The sequence below is a fragment of the Pinus tabuliformis genome, chromosome 4_2 (genome assembly GCF_031772625.1).
Source record: "Pinus tabuliformis cultivar Carrire ecotype Pingquan chromosome 4_2, CPIR1, whole genome shotgun sequence".
Lineage (NCBI taxonomy): Eukaryota > Viridiplantae > Streptophyta > Pinopsida > Pinales > Pinaceae > Pinus > Pinus tabuliformis.
The window spans coordinates 565,804,415-565,826,020 of NC_142304.1; the positions used below are offsets into that span (position 1 = coordinate 565,804,415).

Sequence of the window (21,606 nt, forward strand, 5' to 3'; positions counted from 1 at the left end):
ACGAACAAAAAAAAACAAGACGAGCATACTTACCAATAGAACGTTGCCATATTGGATTCTAGGATTTCCCATTCCGCTAGAGTCTCTCAGATTCGTTTCTATGCCATATCTGACATGCAACAATTTTCCTTTGAGACCCCAATGGTATACCGTAAGAGTTGCAAGGCTTGCTCTCTAGAATGAATTAACCACTTCTGGCCAGACATCTTCCCAAGTCTTTAAAGTCATCTCTCTGTACTCCCACCATCCTACAGAGACCCCACTATAACACACTTGTATAGTAAAAGAAACAATACGGGGGGAGGCTCACCTATCCTCCCACCACCTGTCATTAAGCCTTAAGCCATGTCTATGGGAGAAATCGACTATCAAGTTATCCTCCTCCTAGGCACACACCCCATTGAGGTATCATTATTACATATTTTGGAATAAATTTAAATTAACAATATTTTTCTATATTTTATTTCAAAGTTTCATATAATATTTATCATTACATATTAGTAAAACAAAAAAATAAAAATAAAAAAATATGAGAAAAATATGAGAAAATTAATTTTTGAAAGAAAAAAATATTTAATATAAGAATGATTATATTAAGCTTGATATCATCACCCAAACTATATATCATAAGATAAAATAATTAATTTATCAATAAGAATATTAACTCATCTAAGTTAACAATTTATTTATAGAGTTGATAGAGAGTTTAATTATTAATAATTTGGTGATGATACTTTTTTGGATTCCTTAATTATCATCACCTAGATTATACATGTAATATTACATATATAATAGGAAAAAATAGTTAATTTATCAACAATAATATCAACTCATCTAAATTAACAATTTAATCAATTTAATTTATAGAATTGATATAGAGTTTTATTATTAATATTTTTGTGAGGATACTATTTTCGATTCCAAATTAAGAATGATCGACCAACTTTTGGGTTTTGATAAGTGAACAATAATCTTTAAAGAAAATATATTTTTATTACTATGCTAATACATATGTTTATCTTTTAATAATAATTTTAGATATATAAAAATTATTTTGTAATTACGCCGTAAGGCGTTTCCCTCTGAAATGAACTCCCCCAAATGCCTTTCTCTCCTAATCGTAGCTGTTAGATCTTTTGTTAGACGATTGTACAAAAATCAGCCATCTGATTTAATAAAAAATATTTTCAAACATTAAAAAACCTTAAAAAACATTTCACTTTCCAATTGACATCCGTGCGCCGAGATTCCAGGAGAGTTCGTGGAGTTTATGGCTGTTTCCGTTTACGGTTTCATGGAGTTTATGGCTGTTTCGGCATTTGTCTCATGAATTGAAGGCCGACGTGAAGTGGATCACTCAGACGACCAGTTCAATTACTGCGAAGGTTTTGTCGGTTCGTAGCACTCCGAGTGGAACCCCGAGGGCTTCGTCTACGACGATCGGTGGTAAGCTGTCTAGATAGAAATCTGTAGTGCAGAATGCTTTGCAGGGGTTAAGGTTTATTAGTAAAACGGAAGAAGATTCGAATGCGGATTTTCAAGCATTTTTGAAAGCCGTCTAAGAGCGTTTCGGTCAGCTGGCTTTTCCGAATGGATTACGCTTTCTCGTGCTGACTTTGGCCTTTGCATCGGTAAGGTCCTTGAGTCTTTGGATGTTGATTCCAATTTTGCACAGAATACCTCGGTTCGAATCTCTGCGTTTGTGAAATGTGCTGTTTGTTTGGCAGGTATGATGGATTCAAATAAATTTGCACTGGAGCTCTTTGATGGTCTTGCTCGAAGACGAGGATGGCATGATGTGGAGTTCATTAACAAGGAGCAGCTTCGTGATTTATGCATGCAAATCTCCGCTCAAAGCTTTGATTCTCGCCTGCAAATTTTCTTTGACATGTAAGATATTTCTGTCCTGTTTAGCAGCGTGGATGTAGATTCACGAATTAAAGATATTTTGCTTCAGAGGCTAAAATTTGGACAATTCGTGCCGGCCTTGCAAAATTTTCAACATTTTTTCAATTAAGGCTTTGACATTGTCACTGAGCTTGCAATTTTAAATGCTCTGGGTGAGAGTTCCTTTTATACCATTTGTGGCTTGCGTGTCGTGAGTTCTTTAAGCTTTTTCAGAGTCCTGAACTAGTACATGCACATGTGTGACAAAAATGCAGACAGGTGGATTTCTGAGGATGAAATGAAAGAGGTAATGATTTTCCATTGACGGTATATAATTTTATGGAAAGCATGCTGAAAATCTTTGAATCAATAATTTAATAGAAAATGATCTCCTAGGTTATTATGCTCAGTGCATCAGCTAACAAGCTTATGAAGCTCAAGGAACAAGCTGAAGAGTACGGAAATTTAATCATGGAAGAGTTGGATCCAGACCATATGGGCTATATTGAGGTCATCTTTGTTTCCTGCAGATCTGATTTTCAAACAAATTTATATAATTTCTTTTATCTCGCAAATGACCTAGTTTCTATAATTTTTACTCAATTTGATAAAGAAATTGTAAATATTTCTTATGAAACTCTGGTGAATCTGATCGACATTTTAAATTTCCTACTACCTTTCAGCTAAGTCAGCTGAAAGCTCTGCTGCAAGGCTTGACTTATGGAAAGGAAGGGCATGCAAACTATAGTCAAAATTTGAGCCAGTAGATCTTACCGGTTCCAATCAGGAGGAATCCCATACAGAGAGCAATGCAAAATGCGAGATATCTATTGGACGAAAATGGGCTGAGGGCCTGGGTTATTGTCATATGGTTGGCGACTATACTGGGGTTTTTCACATGGAAATTCATACAGTACAGGAACAGAGGCATCTTCAAATTAGCAGGATACTGTGTATGTGTGGCCAAAGGAAGCGTTGAAACCCTCAAAATTAACATGGCACTCATACTATTGGCCGTCCGCAGGAACACGATAACATGGCTTCGCTCCACGATCTTAGGATCCATTGTGCCATTTGACGACAACATCAATTTCCACAAGGTATTTTAATTCTTGTAAAGTTAACAGGAAATGGATTTCGAAGTTCTTTATTAACATTTTTTATTTTAATATTCATGCATACCATCGCCGGGGCCATTGTTATAAGCGTCATGCTTCACGGCCTGGATCATATAAGTTGCGATTTCATTAGAATTGCAAATTGCGACGAGGAATCATATAATATTTATCTTAAAGCATATTTTGGCAGTGAAAAGCCGAATTATGGAGATATCTTAAGAAGCATAGTAGGCATCACGGGGGTTTGTATGGTCATACTCATGGCCATTTCCTTCATTCTCGCGACCTCTTAGTTTAGAAGAAGTTCAATGAAACTTCCTCAACAACTTGATAAACTGGCCAAGTTCAATGCTTTTTGGTATTCACATCATGCATTTGTCATGATTTACCTGCTTCTCATTGTCATTCCATTCACCTTTTCTTCGTGCGAGATTGGAGGGAGAAAACCATAAGGACATTTCAACTTGTTTTCTGTTAATTCTAAACTACATGTCTAACTTCGAAGTAAAACGCCTCGAAATTTATTCCCTAAAAGATTGAAAGTAAGAAATGAATATCTAATTTCGTTCTAAAATGCTTGAGAATTTAGCTTAAATGAAAAGAAACATAGACAATTTGCTTCAGAATTTGATGTTCGGGGTTTAATTTATTACGCGATTTGAACGTGCAGATTTGGATGTATATTGCTGTTCAGGTGCTTTTATATTGCGGCGAGCGCACACTGAGAGCATTCAGAGCAGGGAATTATACTGTCAATATTGTCAAGGTCATGCAGTTTCTACTTCAGATATGCAATTTTCTTGTATTATCTGTATCTTGAAATCCTTTGCAAGTGCAATCAACATATCTGCTTTATTTATTTTGCAGGCGGTAGTTTATCGCGGAAACATCCTGGCTTTGCATATGTCAAAACCTGCAGGCTTCGAGTATAAGAGTGGAATGTATTTATTTCTCTAGTGCCCCGAGATCTCGCCTTTCGAATGCTAAGTTGTGAACCTACATTAGAATTTATCAATTGATAAGATCTTTTAGTGTTTCTTCCATGATTTTTACATTTTTTCTGAACTTTCTACATGTAGGCATCCATTCTCGATCACCTCTTCTCTAGATGATGAACACATTAGCATGCATATTAGAACAGTTGGAGACTGGACGCAGGAGATGTAAAGACTTTTCTTGTAGGTGATTACTAATTTAGTACTTGTAGCTTTAAGACGAAGTTTCTATGTCGGCTGTAAGTTCTAATCACAGATCTTTATAGAAAATGGAGCCCCCTACAGCTGGAAAAAGTGGACTTCTGAGAGCGGAGAGTGGACTCTATGGAGACGATGAAAACAAATCCAAGTATGTTGAACATTAATGAAAAAAATAAAAAAATCAGAAATGCAAGATTCAAATTATTTAACAAAAAGACGAACCATGTGCAGGTTTCCCAAGCTTCGGATCGACGGGCCATATGGCAGGTTTCCCAATTTGCACTGTATAAGCAAGGGAAAATTCCATCTAATCTGAAATGGTTCCCGGTCCTCGTATTCGCAGAAATAAGGCCTCGAGTTTGAATTCCGAGAGTTCATCTTCGTCAACGAATCTAGTTGTGTGTGCACTTTGCAAGCGTAGGCGACATAGGAAACCATTGAAAATAAAGGATCTATATATATTTACGCCGTAAGGTGTTTCCCTTTGAAATGAACTCCCCCAAATGCCTTTCTGTCCTAATCGTAGCGGTTAGATCTTTTGTTAGACGATTGAACAAAAATCAGCCATCTGATTTAATAAAAAATGTTTTAAAACCTTAAAAAACCTTAAAAAACGTTTCACTTTCCACTTGACATCTGTGCGCCGAGCTTCTGGGAGAGTTCATGGAGTTTATGGCTGTTTTCATTTACGGTTTTGTGGAGTTTATGGCTATTTTAGTTTACGGGCTCCAATTTATGTTTTTATAGTCGAATCGGCATTGGCAATGGCATCCCCTGTATCCTCATGCCCCCAAAACCCTTCTGAAACTGAAATCAGGATAGAAATTGAAAGTTCACCTCCTCGTTCTCACAATCTTCGTCCTACAGTTTCAACGATTGACGCCTCATCCTCTGCGGCTACAACGACAACCTCCACCTCATGTAATTCCCACAGCAATCACAACTTCTATTGTGATGTATTTATCAATCACAGAGGGCTGGATGGTAAAGGTGATTTGGTGGAGCGATTTTTGAGGAGGGTGCGATTACCAAACCTTATATGGCTTCGCTAGAATAAATGCCCCTAGTTTTCTCTGCCTTCTTGGATACCTATGAAGAACCTTAGGGTTTTAGAAGTGCAGGGGAAGAAATTGAAATCATTGTGGCAATCCAGATATTGGGTAAATAAAATTTTGGCAATTTAAACTATGTGTTTATTCGTTACTGATTTCGCACAGTATGATCTGCAACAAATTTAAATGGTTTTGCAAAAGCTAATCCTCGAATTCTTTCTTACGATTAAAACCCTGGAACATTTTGTAGGCACCTTTGTTGTTGCGACAGTTAGTTATTTATTCTCCCCTTTCAAAGTTACCAAAATCAATAGGGCACCTTAAGCACCTCGAACTGACTGTCCTCCATAAGATTAATCTTAAAACTTTGCTGGATGAATTTTGTCATTTGGTGTCGTTGAAAAGATTGGAGTTAACAAGTTGCCCAAATCTAAAGTCACTGCCAGATTCCTTTGGGTACTTCATAAACTTGGATTACATCGATCTGTCTCACTCTTCTCATTTGCATGTGCTTCCAAAGTCTTTCGGTAATTTAATAAACCTGAAAGACATAGGTCTGTCTCACTCCCTACAGTTGCAGACGCTTCCAGGTTCTTTTGGTAATTTAATTCATCTTGAATATCTTGATTTGAGTTGGTGCTATAATTTAACCATCTCTAGCGAAACACTGGGAAACATCAGCACACTTGAATGTTTAGATGTTTCCTATTGTAATTTAGATCCATCTTAAACCTTGATCTTTTTAACAACTAGAGGTTTCTGCTTGGATTATTTTGACTCCTCAAAAGGCTTAGTCGATCTTGGGGTTAAGATGGATGTTTCATTAGTGTTACACACTCAGAGACATACACACATGGAAATCTCCTCCACCAGGACCATGGAGAACTCATCTTTCTTTTGGTGCAATTAATTTTTCTTGGTGATGAAATGTCTATTACTGATCTAGTTGCAGGGTCAAATGCCTCTCTTTCCCCACATCTTTGGACATGAAGCAGCTGGGTATTCACTCTGTTTTTTCCTATGACAATAATTATTAGGTCATAATTATTCAATCATAGCATTTCACGGGAAAATTTTCCTGTGATTGATTGCCTGCTAATTCTGGCAATTGTTGACACAGAGTTGTTGAAAGTGTTGGAGAAGGGGTAACTGACCTCAAGCTGGGTGACAGTGTGCTTCCTGTATTTACTAGAGAATGCAAGGAATGCAGAAACTACAAGTCAGAAGAGAGCAACATGTGTGATCTGCTAAGAATTAATACTGAGAGAGGGGTCATGATAAGTGATGGAAAGTCAAGGTTTTCCATCAATGGAAAGCCAATTTACCACTTCCTTGGTACATAGACTTTCAGTGAGTACACTGTTGTGCATGTTGGTTGTGTTTCCAAAATTAATCCGAAGGCTCCTCTTAGCAAAGTCTGTATTCTAAGCTGTGGTGTCTCTATAGGTAAAGTACTTTCTGATATTTTTGTACCACATTTTTTTTAATATTTTATTTTATTTCGATTTTTCTTAGAGAAAACGCCCTCCGAATTTTTAATATCAGCAATATTTAGGACTATAGTTGCCCATATACACTAAGTAGTTATATAGATTGTCTAAAAATCCCAGATGATAGTATCTCTTCTTATATTAAACCAGACTTCAAGACCTCACTTTTAAGCTGGATAGCACAATGTTGGCATTATGATACATATGTTGTACTTGATGGCAACCCACTCATCTCAGATAATAAATTATAGTGTAGAGAAAAGTTCACGCACTTATATGCAGAGAAAAGTTTATTTCATGTAGAGAAAATTTCACGCACTTTTATGCAGAGAAAAGTTTATTTCATGTAGAGAAAAAGTTCACGCACTTTCATGCAAGGAAAAGCACGTATATGTTGGAGAACTTACCTTTGGTCCATGGTAGTTAGTCCTTGGTATTTGAACCTATGAGGAAAAGCACGTATATGTTGGAGAACTTACCTTTGGTCCATGGTAGTTAGTCCTTGGTATTTGAACCTATGAGGAAAAGCGCGTATATGTTGGAGAACTTACCTTTGGTCCATGGTAGTTAGTCCTTGGTATTTGAACCTATGGTTTTGGACCATGGTACGCACTTTCATGCAAGGAAAAGCATGTATATGTTGGAGAACTTACCTTTGGTCCATGGTAGTTAGTCCTTGGTATTTGAACCTATGATTTTGGACCATGGTACCTCGTCAAAAGTGTTGATCTCACGCAATTTCATGGTTGGTTCATGGTATTAGTCCGACAGTTTTTGATCCTATGGTTTTGGCCCGTGGTATTGCATCCAAAAGTGTTGATCTCACGTACTTTCATGGTTGGTTCATGGTATTAGTCCAACAGTTTTTTGATCCTATGGTTTTGGCCCATGGTATTGTGAAAGGCCTAAGACTATAAAAGAGGAAGGAGATCATTTGGCAAAGCATCTTCTGAATTATCGAATATCTGATAAAGTGCTAGATCTGGAATATTGTGATTGGGTTTTGGTGCAGATCTGGATCTGAATGAAGAAGGAACCTGAGCATAAGGAGAAGGATAAGTTCTATTGATGGGTCAAAATCTTAAGGCTGGAATAGTGGTATCTCTATATGATTTTGATCTGTGATATGTGGCATACGCTTGATCTATAAATCTAATAATCTGGGTCTGAATTATTGATGCATGTTTTATTTTACACATGTTATGATCTGGGTATGTCTGATGTAACAACTGCAAAGTTATAAGGAAATATTTGCAGATCTGTATATGATGCAAGTGTAGTTGATGGTTTTTTGATGTTCTTGGATCCAGTTTGAAAATTTATGAAAAGTGGTCCTTGAAAGAAAAGAAGTAGGGGTTGTAGCTCCCTTCCAGGAGAGACTGGAAAACGAGAGAGAGTTGTAGCTCTCTGCAGGTTGCAGCCTGCGTACTGGTAAAGGACTGCACCAGTACAAAACCATTGTAAAAGGAGTTTCTAATTTGAAAGAAGATAGAGACATATTGCAGCAGGTGGTTTTCACCCACATTGGGTTTCCACCTTACATCTTGTGTTCTTTGGTGTGACTATCTGTTTTCTTTGTTCATGCTCATTATTTTATGGTACTGACATGCAAAAATAATTCAAAGAATAAATAAGGAAGATTTATTAAAAGAACTTGATAATACTGATTCACCCCCCCTCTCAGTATTATTTCCAACAATTGGTATCAGAGCAGGTCCTTCAGAGAAGCTTGATCGCTTGAAGGAAGATCATTCATCATGAGCAACTACGAGAGGGAAGCATCAATCAGGCCACCAATTTTTGATGGGACAAACTTCAATTATTGGAAGGTAAGAGTTACTGCCTATCTTCAATCTCTTGGTACAGAAGTTTGGGATATCATAGATACAGGCTACACTTTTCCTTCAGCTACTCCTACAGATACGGCCGAAAAGAAGAAATATGAAACAAATGCTAAAGCAGTCAATACTCTGCTGGGATGCTTATCTCAAACAGAATTCGTGAAGGTTATGCAATATAAATCCGCAAAAGAAATATGGGACAAGATTGTCTTGAGCTACGAAGGAGATGAACAGGTAAAGCGTGCTAAACTTCAAACCCTCAGGATTCAGTATGAGAATCTCAGAATGTATAATGATGAAAGTGTGGCTAACTATTTCCTTCGGGTAGATGAGATTGTTAATTGCATGAAAAACTTGGGTGAAGAAATAAAAGAGGCTATTGTGGTTGAAAAAGTTCTAAGATCATTGTCCCCCAAGTTTGAATCTAAAGTGTCTGCAATAGAAGAAAAGGAAAATCTACGAATTCTTACTATGTCTCAGCTACACGGAATTCTAACTGCTTATGAAATGAGAAAGGGAGGTCCATCAGACAGAAGAGAAGCTGCTTTCAAGGCTTCAGGCAAAGGAGACTATTATGAAGCAAGTCACGTGCCAGAAGAAGAAGAAGAAGAATCAAATTTTGTCAGAAATCTTCAAAGGGGAACTGGAAGGTTCAGAGGTAAGTTACCTTTTAAATGCTTTGCTTGTGGAAGAGTAGGTCATTATGCTGCAAAATGTCCTCATAAGGATAAAGGAAAGGAACCTGCTAGATGGAACAAGAAACAGATTGCAAATAAGAAAAGCTACTACACTCATGAAGATAGTGATGGTCTATCAAATAGTGACGAAGATGAACGAGGTAATGACTATAAACTCTTAATGGCATTTGAAGATGATGATTACATGGATGCTATAGATGTGGATAGCTTTTGTGAAGAAATTTCTAGACTCAAGACATGTATAGAAGAAAAGAATAGGATCATTGATACTCTACAACTTCAAATTGATGAAAAAGAAAAATATCTTGAAAAGTTAGAAGGCGAAATTGTTGGTCTTAGAAGAGAGATTGAGAAAACAAAGGCTATTAATCTTAAGTTTGTCAAAGGATCTGAAACTCTGGATGAGATCATCAATGTACAACGCTCTCCTCTAAACAAGACAGGTCTGGGCTATAATGGAGAAACTTCTCAAGCATCCACCTCAAAGAGTTATCTTGATGCAGCAAGAAGGAATGAGCAAAAGCACAATGGAGATCACCAAGTAAAGCAGGGACCAATTACAAACAAAGACTATCAGGCAAATCAGGGGCAATCTGTCTTAAGGATGAACAAAAGCTACAACCAGCCACAGGTAAAATCCTCTCAATTTGCTTCAAGAATGAATGACAATAGAAATTACAATCGTTTGGCCGGAAGATTTGATAACCGCAGAAATTTCTTCAATGGACAATGCTTTTCTTGCCATAACTTTGGTCACAAAGCAGCTCAATGTGTTGCATATAAAACGATCATGACTAGAGAAGCTCAAAAACAAAGAAGTATGACCGGGATTACAAAAAGGACCTATAACAACTTTTCGGTTCTTGAAAATGAAGTTGAATGTTCTATTTGCAATAACTTTGGTCATGAAGATTCTGAATGCAGGAGCAGGTTTCAGCAGACAAAGGAACAAGCCTCAAGCACCAAAACATGGAGAATAAAGGAACCACAAACAGAAAGATGTGGGATAGCATTTTATGCAGAGGGACAGGAAAATCTATGGTACATTGACAGTGGATGTTCGAAGCATATGACAGGTGATAAAGAAAAACTTGAATCATATTCTGCTCTAGAAAAAGGAAAGAAAGTTTCTTTTGGAAATGATACTCCTGCAACTATAAAAGGAAAAGGCACTGCTCAGTTAAAAGAAAAGGTCAAAGATGGAAATGTTTTGTATGTTGATGGATTGAAACATAATCTTCTAAGTGTCAGCCAGATGTGTGATCAAAGAACCGAGGTGATATTCAGATCAAATGGATGTCTTGTTCGTGATCTTGATACAGGTAAAACAGTGATCAAAGGTAAAAGAACTCCAAATAATCTATACATATTTGAAGAAGGACAACAACAATGCTATCTGAGCAAGGATGATGAGCACTGGTTATGGCACCGGAGGTTGGGGCATCTAAGCTTTTCACAAATAAGGAAAGCATGCAAATATCAGGCAGTTCGTGGTCTTCCAGATATCAAAGTTCCAGACAACACCATATGCAAATCATGTCAGTTTGGAAAGCAAACCAGAACTACCTTTCCGGAAAAGGAAGGATCAGCTAGCATGCCTCTTGAGCTAGTACATACAGATACATGTGGTCCATTCAGGAAAAGGACACCTCGAGGAGAAGAATACTTGATATTATTCATTGACGATTTCTCCAGGTTTGTCTGGTTAGGACTTATGAAGCACAAAGATGAAGCATTCGAAAAATTCAAATCCTTTAAAGCCTTGGTTGAAAATGAATCAGGATACAAAATTAAGTGTCTTAGATCCGACAGAGGTGGGGAGTTTACCTCAAATGAATTTTTCGATTTCTGTGAAGAACATGGGATAAGAAGAGAATTCTCTACAGCTAGAACTCCTCAGCAAAATGGAGTGGTGGAAAGAATGAACAAAACTGTCCAACAAATGGCTCGTGCTATGCTTGATGAATCTGGAACTCCCGCAACTTTCTGGGGTGAAGCAGCACATGCTGCGGTTATTATTCTCAACAAAACAAATGTCCGAGTGAACAGCACTCAAACCCCTCATGAGCTCTGGTATGGTGAGACTCCTTCGGTAAAGCACTTCAAAATCTTTGGGAGCAAATGCTATATTAAAAATACTGATGAGCAACTTGGCAAACTTGAACCTAGAGCAGATGAAGGCATCCTTCTTGGTTATTCTCCACACAGCAAAGCATACAAGTGCTATAATAAAAGACTTGGAAGAATTGTTGACAGCATTGATGTAGTGGTTGATGAGAAGGGATACATTCCTAGGCAAGTAAATCATGAAGATATCGAAGAAGATGAAGGCCATCCTCAAAGACAGAATGATGAAGAAGAAGAACCTCAAGAAGAACCAGAGGAGCAGATAAGGATAGAAGAGAAGACTCCATCCAGATACGTTCAGAAGAATCATCCAGAATCTCAGATTTTGGGACAGAAAGAAGCAGGTGTACAAACAAGAAGAACAATTGCAGAAGCTTCAAGCTATTTGGCATTACTCTCTTCCACTGAACCACAAAATGTGAAAGAGGCATGCAAAGATGAATGTTGGGTCAAAGCAATGGATGAAGAACTTGAGCAGATTGAAAAGAACAACACTTGGGAGCTGGTTCCTAGACCAAAGGATAAGAATGTTATAGGAACAAAATGGGTCTTCAAAAATAAATTGAATGAAAATGGAGAAGTAATTAGAAACAAGGCCAGACTTGTTTGTAAAGGGTATGCGCAGCAAGAAGGAATAGATTTTGAAGAAACTTTTGCTCCTGTTGCAAGACTTGAGGCCATCCGAATGTTCCTTGCTCTCTCAAGCTTTCAAAACTTCAAAGTATTTCAAATGGACGTGAAATCAGCCTTTCTGAATGGAGACTTGGAAGAAGAAGTATACATTGAGCAGCCAGATGGTTTCATTCTTGGAAATGATCCAAATCTTGTATGCAGATTGAAAAAGGCTCTCTATGGCCTCAAACAAGCTCCAAGGGCTTGGTACTATCGTTTGGACAAATATCTTCATCAACAAGTTTTTTCAAAAGGATCAGCAGACAGCAATCTTTATATAAAAGTTGAAAATGACAAATTGCTAATACTTGTTGTGTATGTAGATGACATTATCTTTGGCAGCAATGAAGAAGCTATGAGTCAAAGCTTTGCCTTGGTGATGCAGAAAGAATTCGAAATGTCCTTGCTGGGAGAACTGACATATTTTCTTGGTTTGCAAATCCAACAAAATGAAGGAGGGATCTTCTTGTCTCAAACCAAGTATCTCAAGCAGATTTTGAAGAAATATGGTATGGAAGAAGCAAAACCAGTATGTACACCCATGGTCACAGGATGTAACCTCAGTGCAAATGATGAATCAGCAGCAATGCATCAACCAACTTACAGATCTATGATTGGAAGTCTACTTTATTTGACAGGTACCCGACCAGACATCATGCATGCAGTGGGAATAGTTGGAAGATTTCAGGCAAATCCAAAGGAAACTCATCTTCAGGCAGTAAAGAGAATCTTCAAATATCTTCAAGGGACTCAAAACTATGGCTTATGGTATCCTAGAGATACAGATCTCACACTTCATGCTTATACAGATGCAGATTGGGCCGGAAGCGTGGATGACAGGAAAAGCACAAGTGGTGGTGCATTCTTTATGGGTTCCAGATTAGTATCTTGGTTCAGCAAGAAACAGAGTTCGATTGCCTTGTCTACAGCTGAAGCAGAATATGTTGCTGCTGCATCTTGCTGCACTCAACTCCTTTGGATGATGCAGACCTTGCAGGATTTTCAAATCACTTGTACACCACCCATCTCCATCTTATGTGATAATACAAGTGCAATCAGCATTTCAAAGAACCCAGTCATGCATTCAAAAACCAAGCACATACCAATCAAGTATCACTTTCTCCGGGAACAAGTGCTTGAACAAAAGGTCAAGTTGGAGTATGTTCCTTCTAAGGAACAGGTTGCTGATATACTCACCAAACCATTGCCTAGGGAGACCTTTGAATACCTCAGGCAAAAGCTGGGGGTTGTTGATGCATCATCTTGTTGTTGAATCTCTTCTGATTGTTGGTTGTACGCAAGGTTCATCTGAAGTATATGCGTACATGTGCTGGGTTGCGGATTGGTCAAAGATCGAATGGCACAGGTTCAGGGGAGCATATCATGTATTGTTGGCATTATGGAGGAAGTACAGAAGGAGATCATGGATGCTGGTCTGAATATTGCTGCAATACATCTCTATCTCTTTCATGGTCATGGATTATGGTTCTTCTTTGCAGATCTGGTTTATAGTCAAGGGAGCATGTTCTTAGGGGGAGCATAACCCTTTGCCCTTGATGTCAAAGGGGGAGAGTGATTGGTTGTTGTTGCCATCAAGTCCAAAGGGGGAGATTGTTGGCATTATGATACATATGTTGTACTTGATGGCAACCCACTCATCTCAGATAATAAATTATAGTGTAGAGAAAAGTTCACGCACTTATATGCAGAGAAAAGTTTATTTCATGTAGAGAAAAGTTCACGCACTTTTATGCAGAGAAAAGTTTATTTCATGTAGAGAAAAAGTTCACGCACTTTCATGCAAGGAAAAGCGCGTATATGTTGGAGAACTTACCTTTGGTCCATGGTAGTTAGTCCTTGGTATTTGAACCTATGAGGAAAAGCGCGTATATGTTGGAGAACTTACCTTTGGTCCATGGTAGTTAGTCCTTGGTATTTGAACCTATGAGGAAAAGCGCGTATATGTTGGAGAACTTACCTTTGGTCCATGGTAGTTAGTCCTTGGTATTTGAACCTATGGTTTTGGACCATGGTACGCACTTTCATGCAAGGAAAAGCGTGTATATGTTGGAGAACTTACCTTTGGTCCATGGTAGTTAGTCCTTGGTATTTGAACCTATGATTTTGGACCATGGTACCTCGTCAAAAGTGTTGATCTCACGCAATTTCATGGTTGGTTCATGGTATTAGTCCGACAGTTTTTGATCCTATGGTTTTGGCCCGTGGTATTGCATCCAAAAGTGTTGATCTCACGTACTTTCATGGTTGGTTCATGGTATTAGTCCAACAATTTTTTGATCCTATGGTTTTGGCCCGTGGTATTTTGAAAGGCCTAAGACTATAAAAGAGGAAGGAGATCATTTGGCAAAGCATCTTCTGAATTATCGAATATCTGATAAAGTGCTAGATCTGGAATATTGTGATTGGGTTTTGGTGCAGATCTGGATCTGAATGAAGAAGGAACCTGAGCGTAAGGAGAAGGATAAGTTCTATTGATGGGTCAAAATCTTAAGGCTGGAATAGTGGTATCTCTATATGATTTTGATCTATGATATGTGGCATACGCTTGATCTATAAATCTAATAATCTGGGTCTGAATTATTGATGCATGTTTTATTTTACACATGTTATGATCTGGGTATGTCTGATGTAACAACTGCAAAGTTATAAGGAAATATTTGCAGATCTGTATGCGGGTTGGCTTTGGTGAAATCAGAGATTGATGATGCAAGTGTAGTTGATGGGTTTTTGATGTTCTTGGATCCAGTTTGAAAATTTATGAAAAGTGGTCCTTGAAAGAAAAGAAGTAGGGGGTTGTAGCTCCCTTCCAGGAGAGACTGGAAAACGAGAGAGAGTTGTAGCTCTCTGCAGGTTGCAGCCTGCGTACTGGTAAAGGACTGCACCAGTAAAAAACCATTGTAAAAGGAGTTTCTAATTTGAAAGAAGATAGAGACATATTGCAGTAGGTGGTTTTCACCCACATTGGGTTTCCACCTTACATCTTGTGTTCTTTGGTGTGACTATCTGTTTTCTTTGTTCATGCTCATTATTTTATGGTACTGACATGCAAAAATAATTCAAAGAATAAATAAGGAAGATTTTATTAAAAGAACTTGATAATACTGATTCACCCCCCCTCTCAGTATTATTTCCAACACACAACTTTTTATTACCCTTGTACATTGGTAAAACGATTCTTGAGAATGATAACGGAAGGACTTAGTTAAGATTCTCTGGTTGGTTAATCAATCCGTGATCTTATTTGGAGGCCTTTATACATGTCTGAACTCCCATCCATCGAGATTCAAAACACTTTTTTCACTTCTTGTATTGAAGAGACCTTGTTGCCCACCTCCCACCAGCAGTTAAATAATTTCCCATTGCTATTGGTTATAATAAGTCTCTATTCCTGATAGAAAATCACCATTTTGAGTTTCACATCCTTTCCTTGCTATGCCCAAATACGATGCCTTCCATATTTGCCTAATTTTGAAAAACTTGGCTTACAGTCTTCTGATGTAACCATGCACATCTCTAAACCCCATGTTCAGCTTCCTCAGTGTTTCCCTGAGCAATATGGCCTGCCCGTGTATATCGTTCACTCTGGTTGATTGTTTTAGATTTGTTATCCAAAAACTTGCCTAACATAAGTGGAATGTCACCATGTTTATCTCTAAACACTCCCTTGCCCTTGCAAGGCTTGGGTTACCCTTTGGATGCTCCATTAATATTGAATTTAAAGCATGCCTAACGTTCCTCCATTGTGACCATGTTCATCTTTGAACCTCCAATATCCCTTCCCAGGGCTAGTCTATGGAAGGCATGGATTGCCCTTGAATGCCCTCCATCTCTGCTTGATTGTTAGATAAGGATTCCAAAATCTTGGCTAAAATCTGCGTAATGTGATCAAGCTTGTTTCTCAACATTCCCTTGCCTATGCATTGCCTGGTTTGCTCCTGGATGCTCCATCAAAGATGGATTTAACCCATGATGACTGACTTCGAGTTTGCAATCTGCCTTTCTTAGCCCCCCGTCTGCTCACGGAAAAATTACTTACTGGACTTGTTGAAGGTATAAGTAATTTCAAGATGATAATGAAGAAATACTTGACATAGTTGAAATTGTATAATGTTCTACAAAGTGGATAATTCAATTCTCAGGAAGTGTTGTTGGTTGGACTGAATAAAATTAACCATGATGGTTTCCTTGATTGGGATTGTTGTAAAAAAAAACATTTTTGTTCTGTGTTTGAATGGATGGTCTCAGATTGACTCATCCTTTTTGGATAGGGACAAAGCATATATAATAAGCTTCACATTTAGCGATTATTATGGAAGAAATGTAAACACACAGTTTGAGACAAATAGATTCCAAAATATTAGTATCTTAAAAAGAAAGCCATTTACATTTATGTTTTTTAAATAAGGTTTTTAAATATACTCTCTATCATTCATATTCCCATGTACTACCTACCCATGTACTGCTATATTTGCTTTTTTGTAATGTGTGTTGTGTATATGTTTGGATGTTTATGTCATGTGTCTGTGAATATGTGCTAACTGAGATTGTGAATCTATAATAACTGAGATTGAAAGAGAGAGGTGAGAGCTTTGGTAGAGGAGAATATGGAGAATTGATGAGCCAACTTAAATTTACCAAAATCAATAGGGCACCTTAAGCACCTCGAACTGATTGTCCTCCATAAGATTAATCTTAAAACTTTGCTAGATGAATTTTTTCATTTGGTGTCGTTGAAACGATTGGAGTTAACAAGTTTCCCAAATCTAAAATCACTGCCAGATTCCTTTGGGTACTTAATAAACTTGGATTACATCGATTTGTCTCACTCTTCTCATTTGCAGGTGCTTCCAAAGTCTTTCAGTAATTTAATAAACCTGAAATACATAGGTCTGTCTCACTCCCTACAGTTGTATATGCTTCCAGGTTCTTTTGGTAATTTAATTCGTCTTAAATATATTGATTTGAGTTGGTTCTATAATTTGACCGTCTCTAGCAAAACACTGGGAAACATTAGCACATTTTAATGTTTAGATGTTTCCTATTGTAAGAACATTGAAATATTACCTCCGCAAATAGCATATCAAAAGTACCTACAAAAATTAGATCCTAGGGCTACAAACATAAAAGAATTTCCAAATGAAATTGGAGACTTGGGCGACTTAGAAGTTCTGGAAATAGGGAGCCCTTCACTGGATATTCTACCACTTTCACTTGGTCACTTGAAGATCTTAAAGGAATTGAGGCTCGAGAATTGCAGTGAATTGAAACATTTGCCGGTGACTATTCGACTGTTGACTCAGTTGACTGAGTTGAGAGTATTGAATTGCCGGTTGCAAACATTGAATAATTTAGAATCTCCCAATGACAACTGCATGTCTCGGCTACAAGTCTTAGAAGTTTATAACACGAAATTATCAGAGGTATCATTTGCCACAGGTGTCTGTCCCATCCTTAAATATGTCTCCCTCAGGTTTTGTAATCATTTGGTGGAGGTAGGAACATTGCCAAAGACTCTGATAAAACTGGAATTGACTAATTGCTCTAACTTGAGGAAAATAGCAGGGCTTTCTGGTCTTCCAAAACTTCAAGTGCTGGACATTAGTCCATGCAAAAATGTAGAGGAGCTGCCAAGTATTGAAACGTTGGTATCTTTGAAAGAGTTGCAGGCATATGATTGTGCGAAGCTGAAGAGCATACGGGGATTGGTCGAATTGACAAATATTCGGGTATTAAATGTTCATGGGTCTCTAGAGAAACACTGGGAAACATCAGCACACTTGAATGTTTAGATGTTTCCTATTGTAATAACATTGAAATATTACCTCCACAAATAGCATATCGAAAGTACCTAAAAAAATTAGATCTTAGGGGTACAAACATAAAATAATTTCCAAATGAAATTGGAGACTTGGGCGATTTAGAAGTTCTGGAAATAGGGATCCCTTCACTGGAAAGTCTACCACTTTCACTTGGTCACTCGAAGATCTTACAAGAAATGAGGCTCGAGAATTGCAATGAATTGAAACATTTGTCGGTGACTATTCGACTGTTGACTCAGTTGACTGAGTTGAGAGGATTGAATTGCCGGTGCAAACATTGAATAATTTATAATCTCCTAATGACAACTGCATGCCTCGGTTGCAACTCTTAGAAGTTTATAACACGAAATTATCAGAGGTATCATTTGCCACATGTGTCTGCCCCATCCTTAAATATGTCTCCCTCAGGTTTTGTAATCATCTAGTGGAGGTTGGAACATTGCCAAAGACTCTGATAAAACTGGAATTGACTAATTGCTCTAACTTGAGGAAAATAGCAAGGCTTTCTGGTCTTCCAAAACTTCAAGTGTTGGACATTAGTCAGTGCAAAAATGTAGAGGAGTTGCTAGGTATTGAAACATTGGTATCTTTGAATGAGTTGCAGGCATATGATTGTGCGAAGCTAAAGAGCATACGGGGATTGGCCGAACTAAAAAAGCTTTGGGTATTAAATGTTCATGGGTGCTCCAAGTTAGAAGGGCTGCCAGGTATCCAACATTGTATGTCATTGGAGTACACTGATGCTAAGGGTTGTCCTAAGCAGTGGGCCGAGGTGGGATTACTGGAGCAGTTGCAGCAACAAGTGAAGGTGCTTGAAATGTGAAAAGCAAAGAAATAAATTTGAAATGAATGCATAATTGAAGTCTTAGCCAAAGGTTATATGTTAGGCAGAGTTTGTATTCTAAGATGTTAGATAGTTGAGGGAGGTTTTGTAGTTGCCTTTCGACAATCCAAATTAAAACATTATGGAGAAAGTGCAAGGTCTGCCTAGCATATAGCTTTGGTAGATTCTCTGATGAATGTTACCCATATAGCTCACGACAGGACGCATATTTGCCTTGCTGTTCTGTGTTTGAATGGATGGTCTCAGATTGACTCATCCTTTTTGGATAGGGACAAAGCATATATAATAAGCTTCACATTTAGCGATTATTATGGGAGAAATGTAAACACACAGTTTGGGACAAATAGATTCCAAAATATTAGTATCTTAAAAAATAAAGCCGTTTACATTTATGTTTTTTAAATAAGGTTTTTAAATATACTCTCTATCATTCATATTCCCATGTACTACCTACCCATGTACTACTATATTTGCTTTTTTGTAATGTGTGTTGTGTATATGTGTGGATGTTTATGTCATGTCTCTGTGAATCTGTGCTAACTGAGATTGTGAATCTATGATAACTGAGATTGAAAGAGAGATCTGAGAGCTTTGGTAGAGGAGAATATGGAGAATTGATGAGCCAACTTAAATTTACCAAAATCAATAGGGCACCTTAAGCACCTCGAACTGATTGTCCTCCATAAGGTTAATCTTAGAACTTTGCTGGATGAATTTTGTCATCTGGTGTCGTTGAAACGATTGGAGTTAACAAGAAGGAACTTGCAAAAGAAGAATGGAGATCAAGGTGGGAAGACCAACTCTATAATTTAAAGCAGAGAGATAATGTTAGAGATGTGGGTCAAGCATCATCTTGCGGTGCTAGGATGCACCAACAGAGCTATTCGACTTCCAATTGATCAATTTGCTAGCTTTTCTAGATATACTTATCATACAGCGGACAAAGTGAAGAGAGGCTCTGTAACCAGGAGAAGCTGCATCAGCTTCAGACCTTTTTTGTTGTGGCCTGCCCTATTTATACTTACTCTGTTGCACTGTATGCTTGTAGATATGCAATTTAATAACTGAGAATAATTTGAAATTAGTTTCAAAGTACGGGTTTAGTGAATGTCATGTTCTAGAGCTTATTGTGTCCATTCTATTTAGAGATATTTGAGGCTAAGGATGTGTTGACACTTTAGCCTTTACCTGAAGGCTTATCATCCAAAGATCATATTGTATCTACACTTTCTTTGTATCATAAATATGTGGTTTCACTAAGATCAATAATTTTCATAGTGGAGCAATGCCAACAACTTTGGGCCTTTATAACCTAAATTTTAGTAATTAACTTTGCTGATTTGACATGTCGGGTCTTAGGCGATCCAAACCAACTTACAATTTTAGTTATAACTTTACAATTTTCCTTGGAATGTAAATGAATGGAATGTCAATTAAAGCAGGAGGCTTACAGGACTGTACTAAAGTTTTCTTGGTTGCTTCCTTAAAGACTATATGTTATATAAGAATCACAAATTGACAGAATGAGTTCAACTAGACCAGGAGGCTTGCAGTACTGCATTGAACTTTTATGCTTGCGTCATTTTAGACAATATATGTCATATAAGCATCACAAATTGATAGAATGAACTACTGGTAATGGAGTTGAATTAGACATGCAGGTTACATTTGTTGCTTTACTTACACAATGGCTCATAAAACAACATGATGTGAAATGCCAAATAATACCTAACAAATGTGTATTCTCCATTTTGAAGTAGCTAATTTATAGATAAAAACTAACACTTTAAAACTGTTTTATAGTTTTTTGGAAGCATCATGAAATTGAAATTGAAACGGTGAGAAAACATCATCAAGAATGCAACAATTTAGGGCCCATTTACTTGAAAGCTTGTAGGTGATTTTGTCAGATTGAGAAAGCTTGTATTGGAAACTCGATTTAAAATGTTACCAAATTCCATTCCTGGGTCTCGAAGCTCGCAAGTTCTCTATTCTTCATGATGGAGTAGCAATAATCTCTATTCTTCATGATGGAGTAGCTATTTTATAGATAGAAATTAAAACTTATAAAATTGTTTTATAATTTTTTTTTGGAAGCATCATGAAATTGACACTGAAATAGTGAGAAAACATTATCAAGAATGCAAAAATTTAGGGGCCATGAACTTGAAAGCTTGTGGGTGATTCCCATCAGTTTGTATTGGAAACTACATTTAAAAATGTTACCAAATTCCATTCCTGGGTCTTGAAGCTCCCAAGTTCTGTGCTGCAGTTTTTAAGGACATTTAATATCCTCATGGTTTATATTGAAAGAGGTCACAATTTTGTCTGGGAGCATCCATCATCAATGCCTGGTTGCCCAAAATACTGAAGCTTGACCCCTGTAATTGACATTTTCAAAAAAATTAGCTGGATTTTTCCAAAATCATGTTGTAATTTCTATAATTTTCTGTGCAAAATTAAGGCACTCAAAATTCTAAAACTTGACAACTATAATCCACTTTTTCAAAAAATTTAGCTAAATTTTTTCAAAATCATGCTGGAATTTTTATTATCATGATGGCTCCAACAATTTTTCATGCATTTTCAAATATGGAACAACGACCATGATGTTGTTCACAATGTCGTATCATTTCTTTCACCTCTTCCATTACAATATAATAGTATTTTCTAATAACACCATAAATAGGTGGCATATGGAAAAATTACATCTCGGGGATTTAAAAAAAAAACAACAACAACAACAACAACATTAAAATAAATCCATTTTACAAATACACATAACTAACTATTGCAATTGTAACTCATTAATATCCACCCTTGATTTCAACAATGTCCATT

General features: G+C 37.3%; 1 protein-coding gene and 1 pseudogene across 1 annotated transcript; both read left to right on the plus strand.

Annotated features, from left to right (window-relative positions):
- The window catches only part of LOC149170540 (respiratory burst oxidase homolog protein F-like), a 32,721-nt pseudogene extending 14,830 nt beyond the window's left edge, over positions 1 to 17,891 (plus strand).
- Positions 17,892 to 18,228: 337 nt separating this feature from the next.
- On the plus strand, positions 18,229 to 18,744 carry LOC149170541 (uncharacterized). The gene has a single exon (XM_089428104.1). It carries the CDS (start codon positions 18,232 to 18,234, stop codon positions 18,742 to 18,744), a length of 513 nt encoding a protein of 170 aa, XP_089284230.1. The 5' UTR covers positions 18,229 to 18,231.
- The last annotated feature ends 2,862 nt before the right edge of the window (positions 18,745 to 21,606 follow it).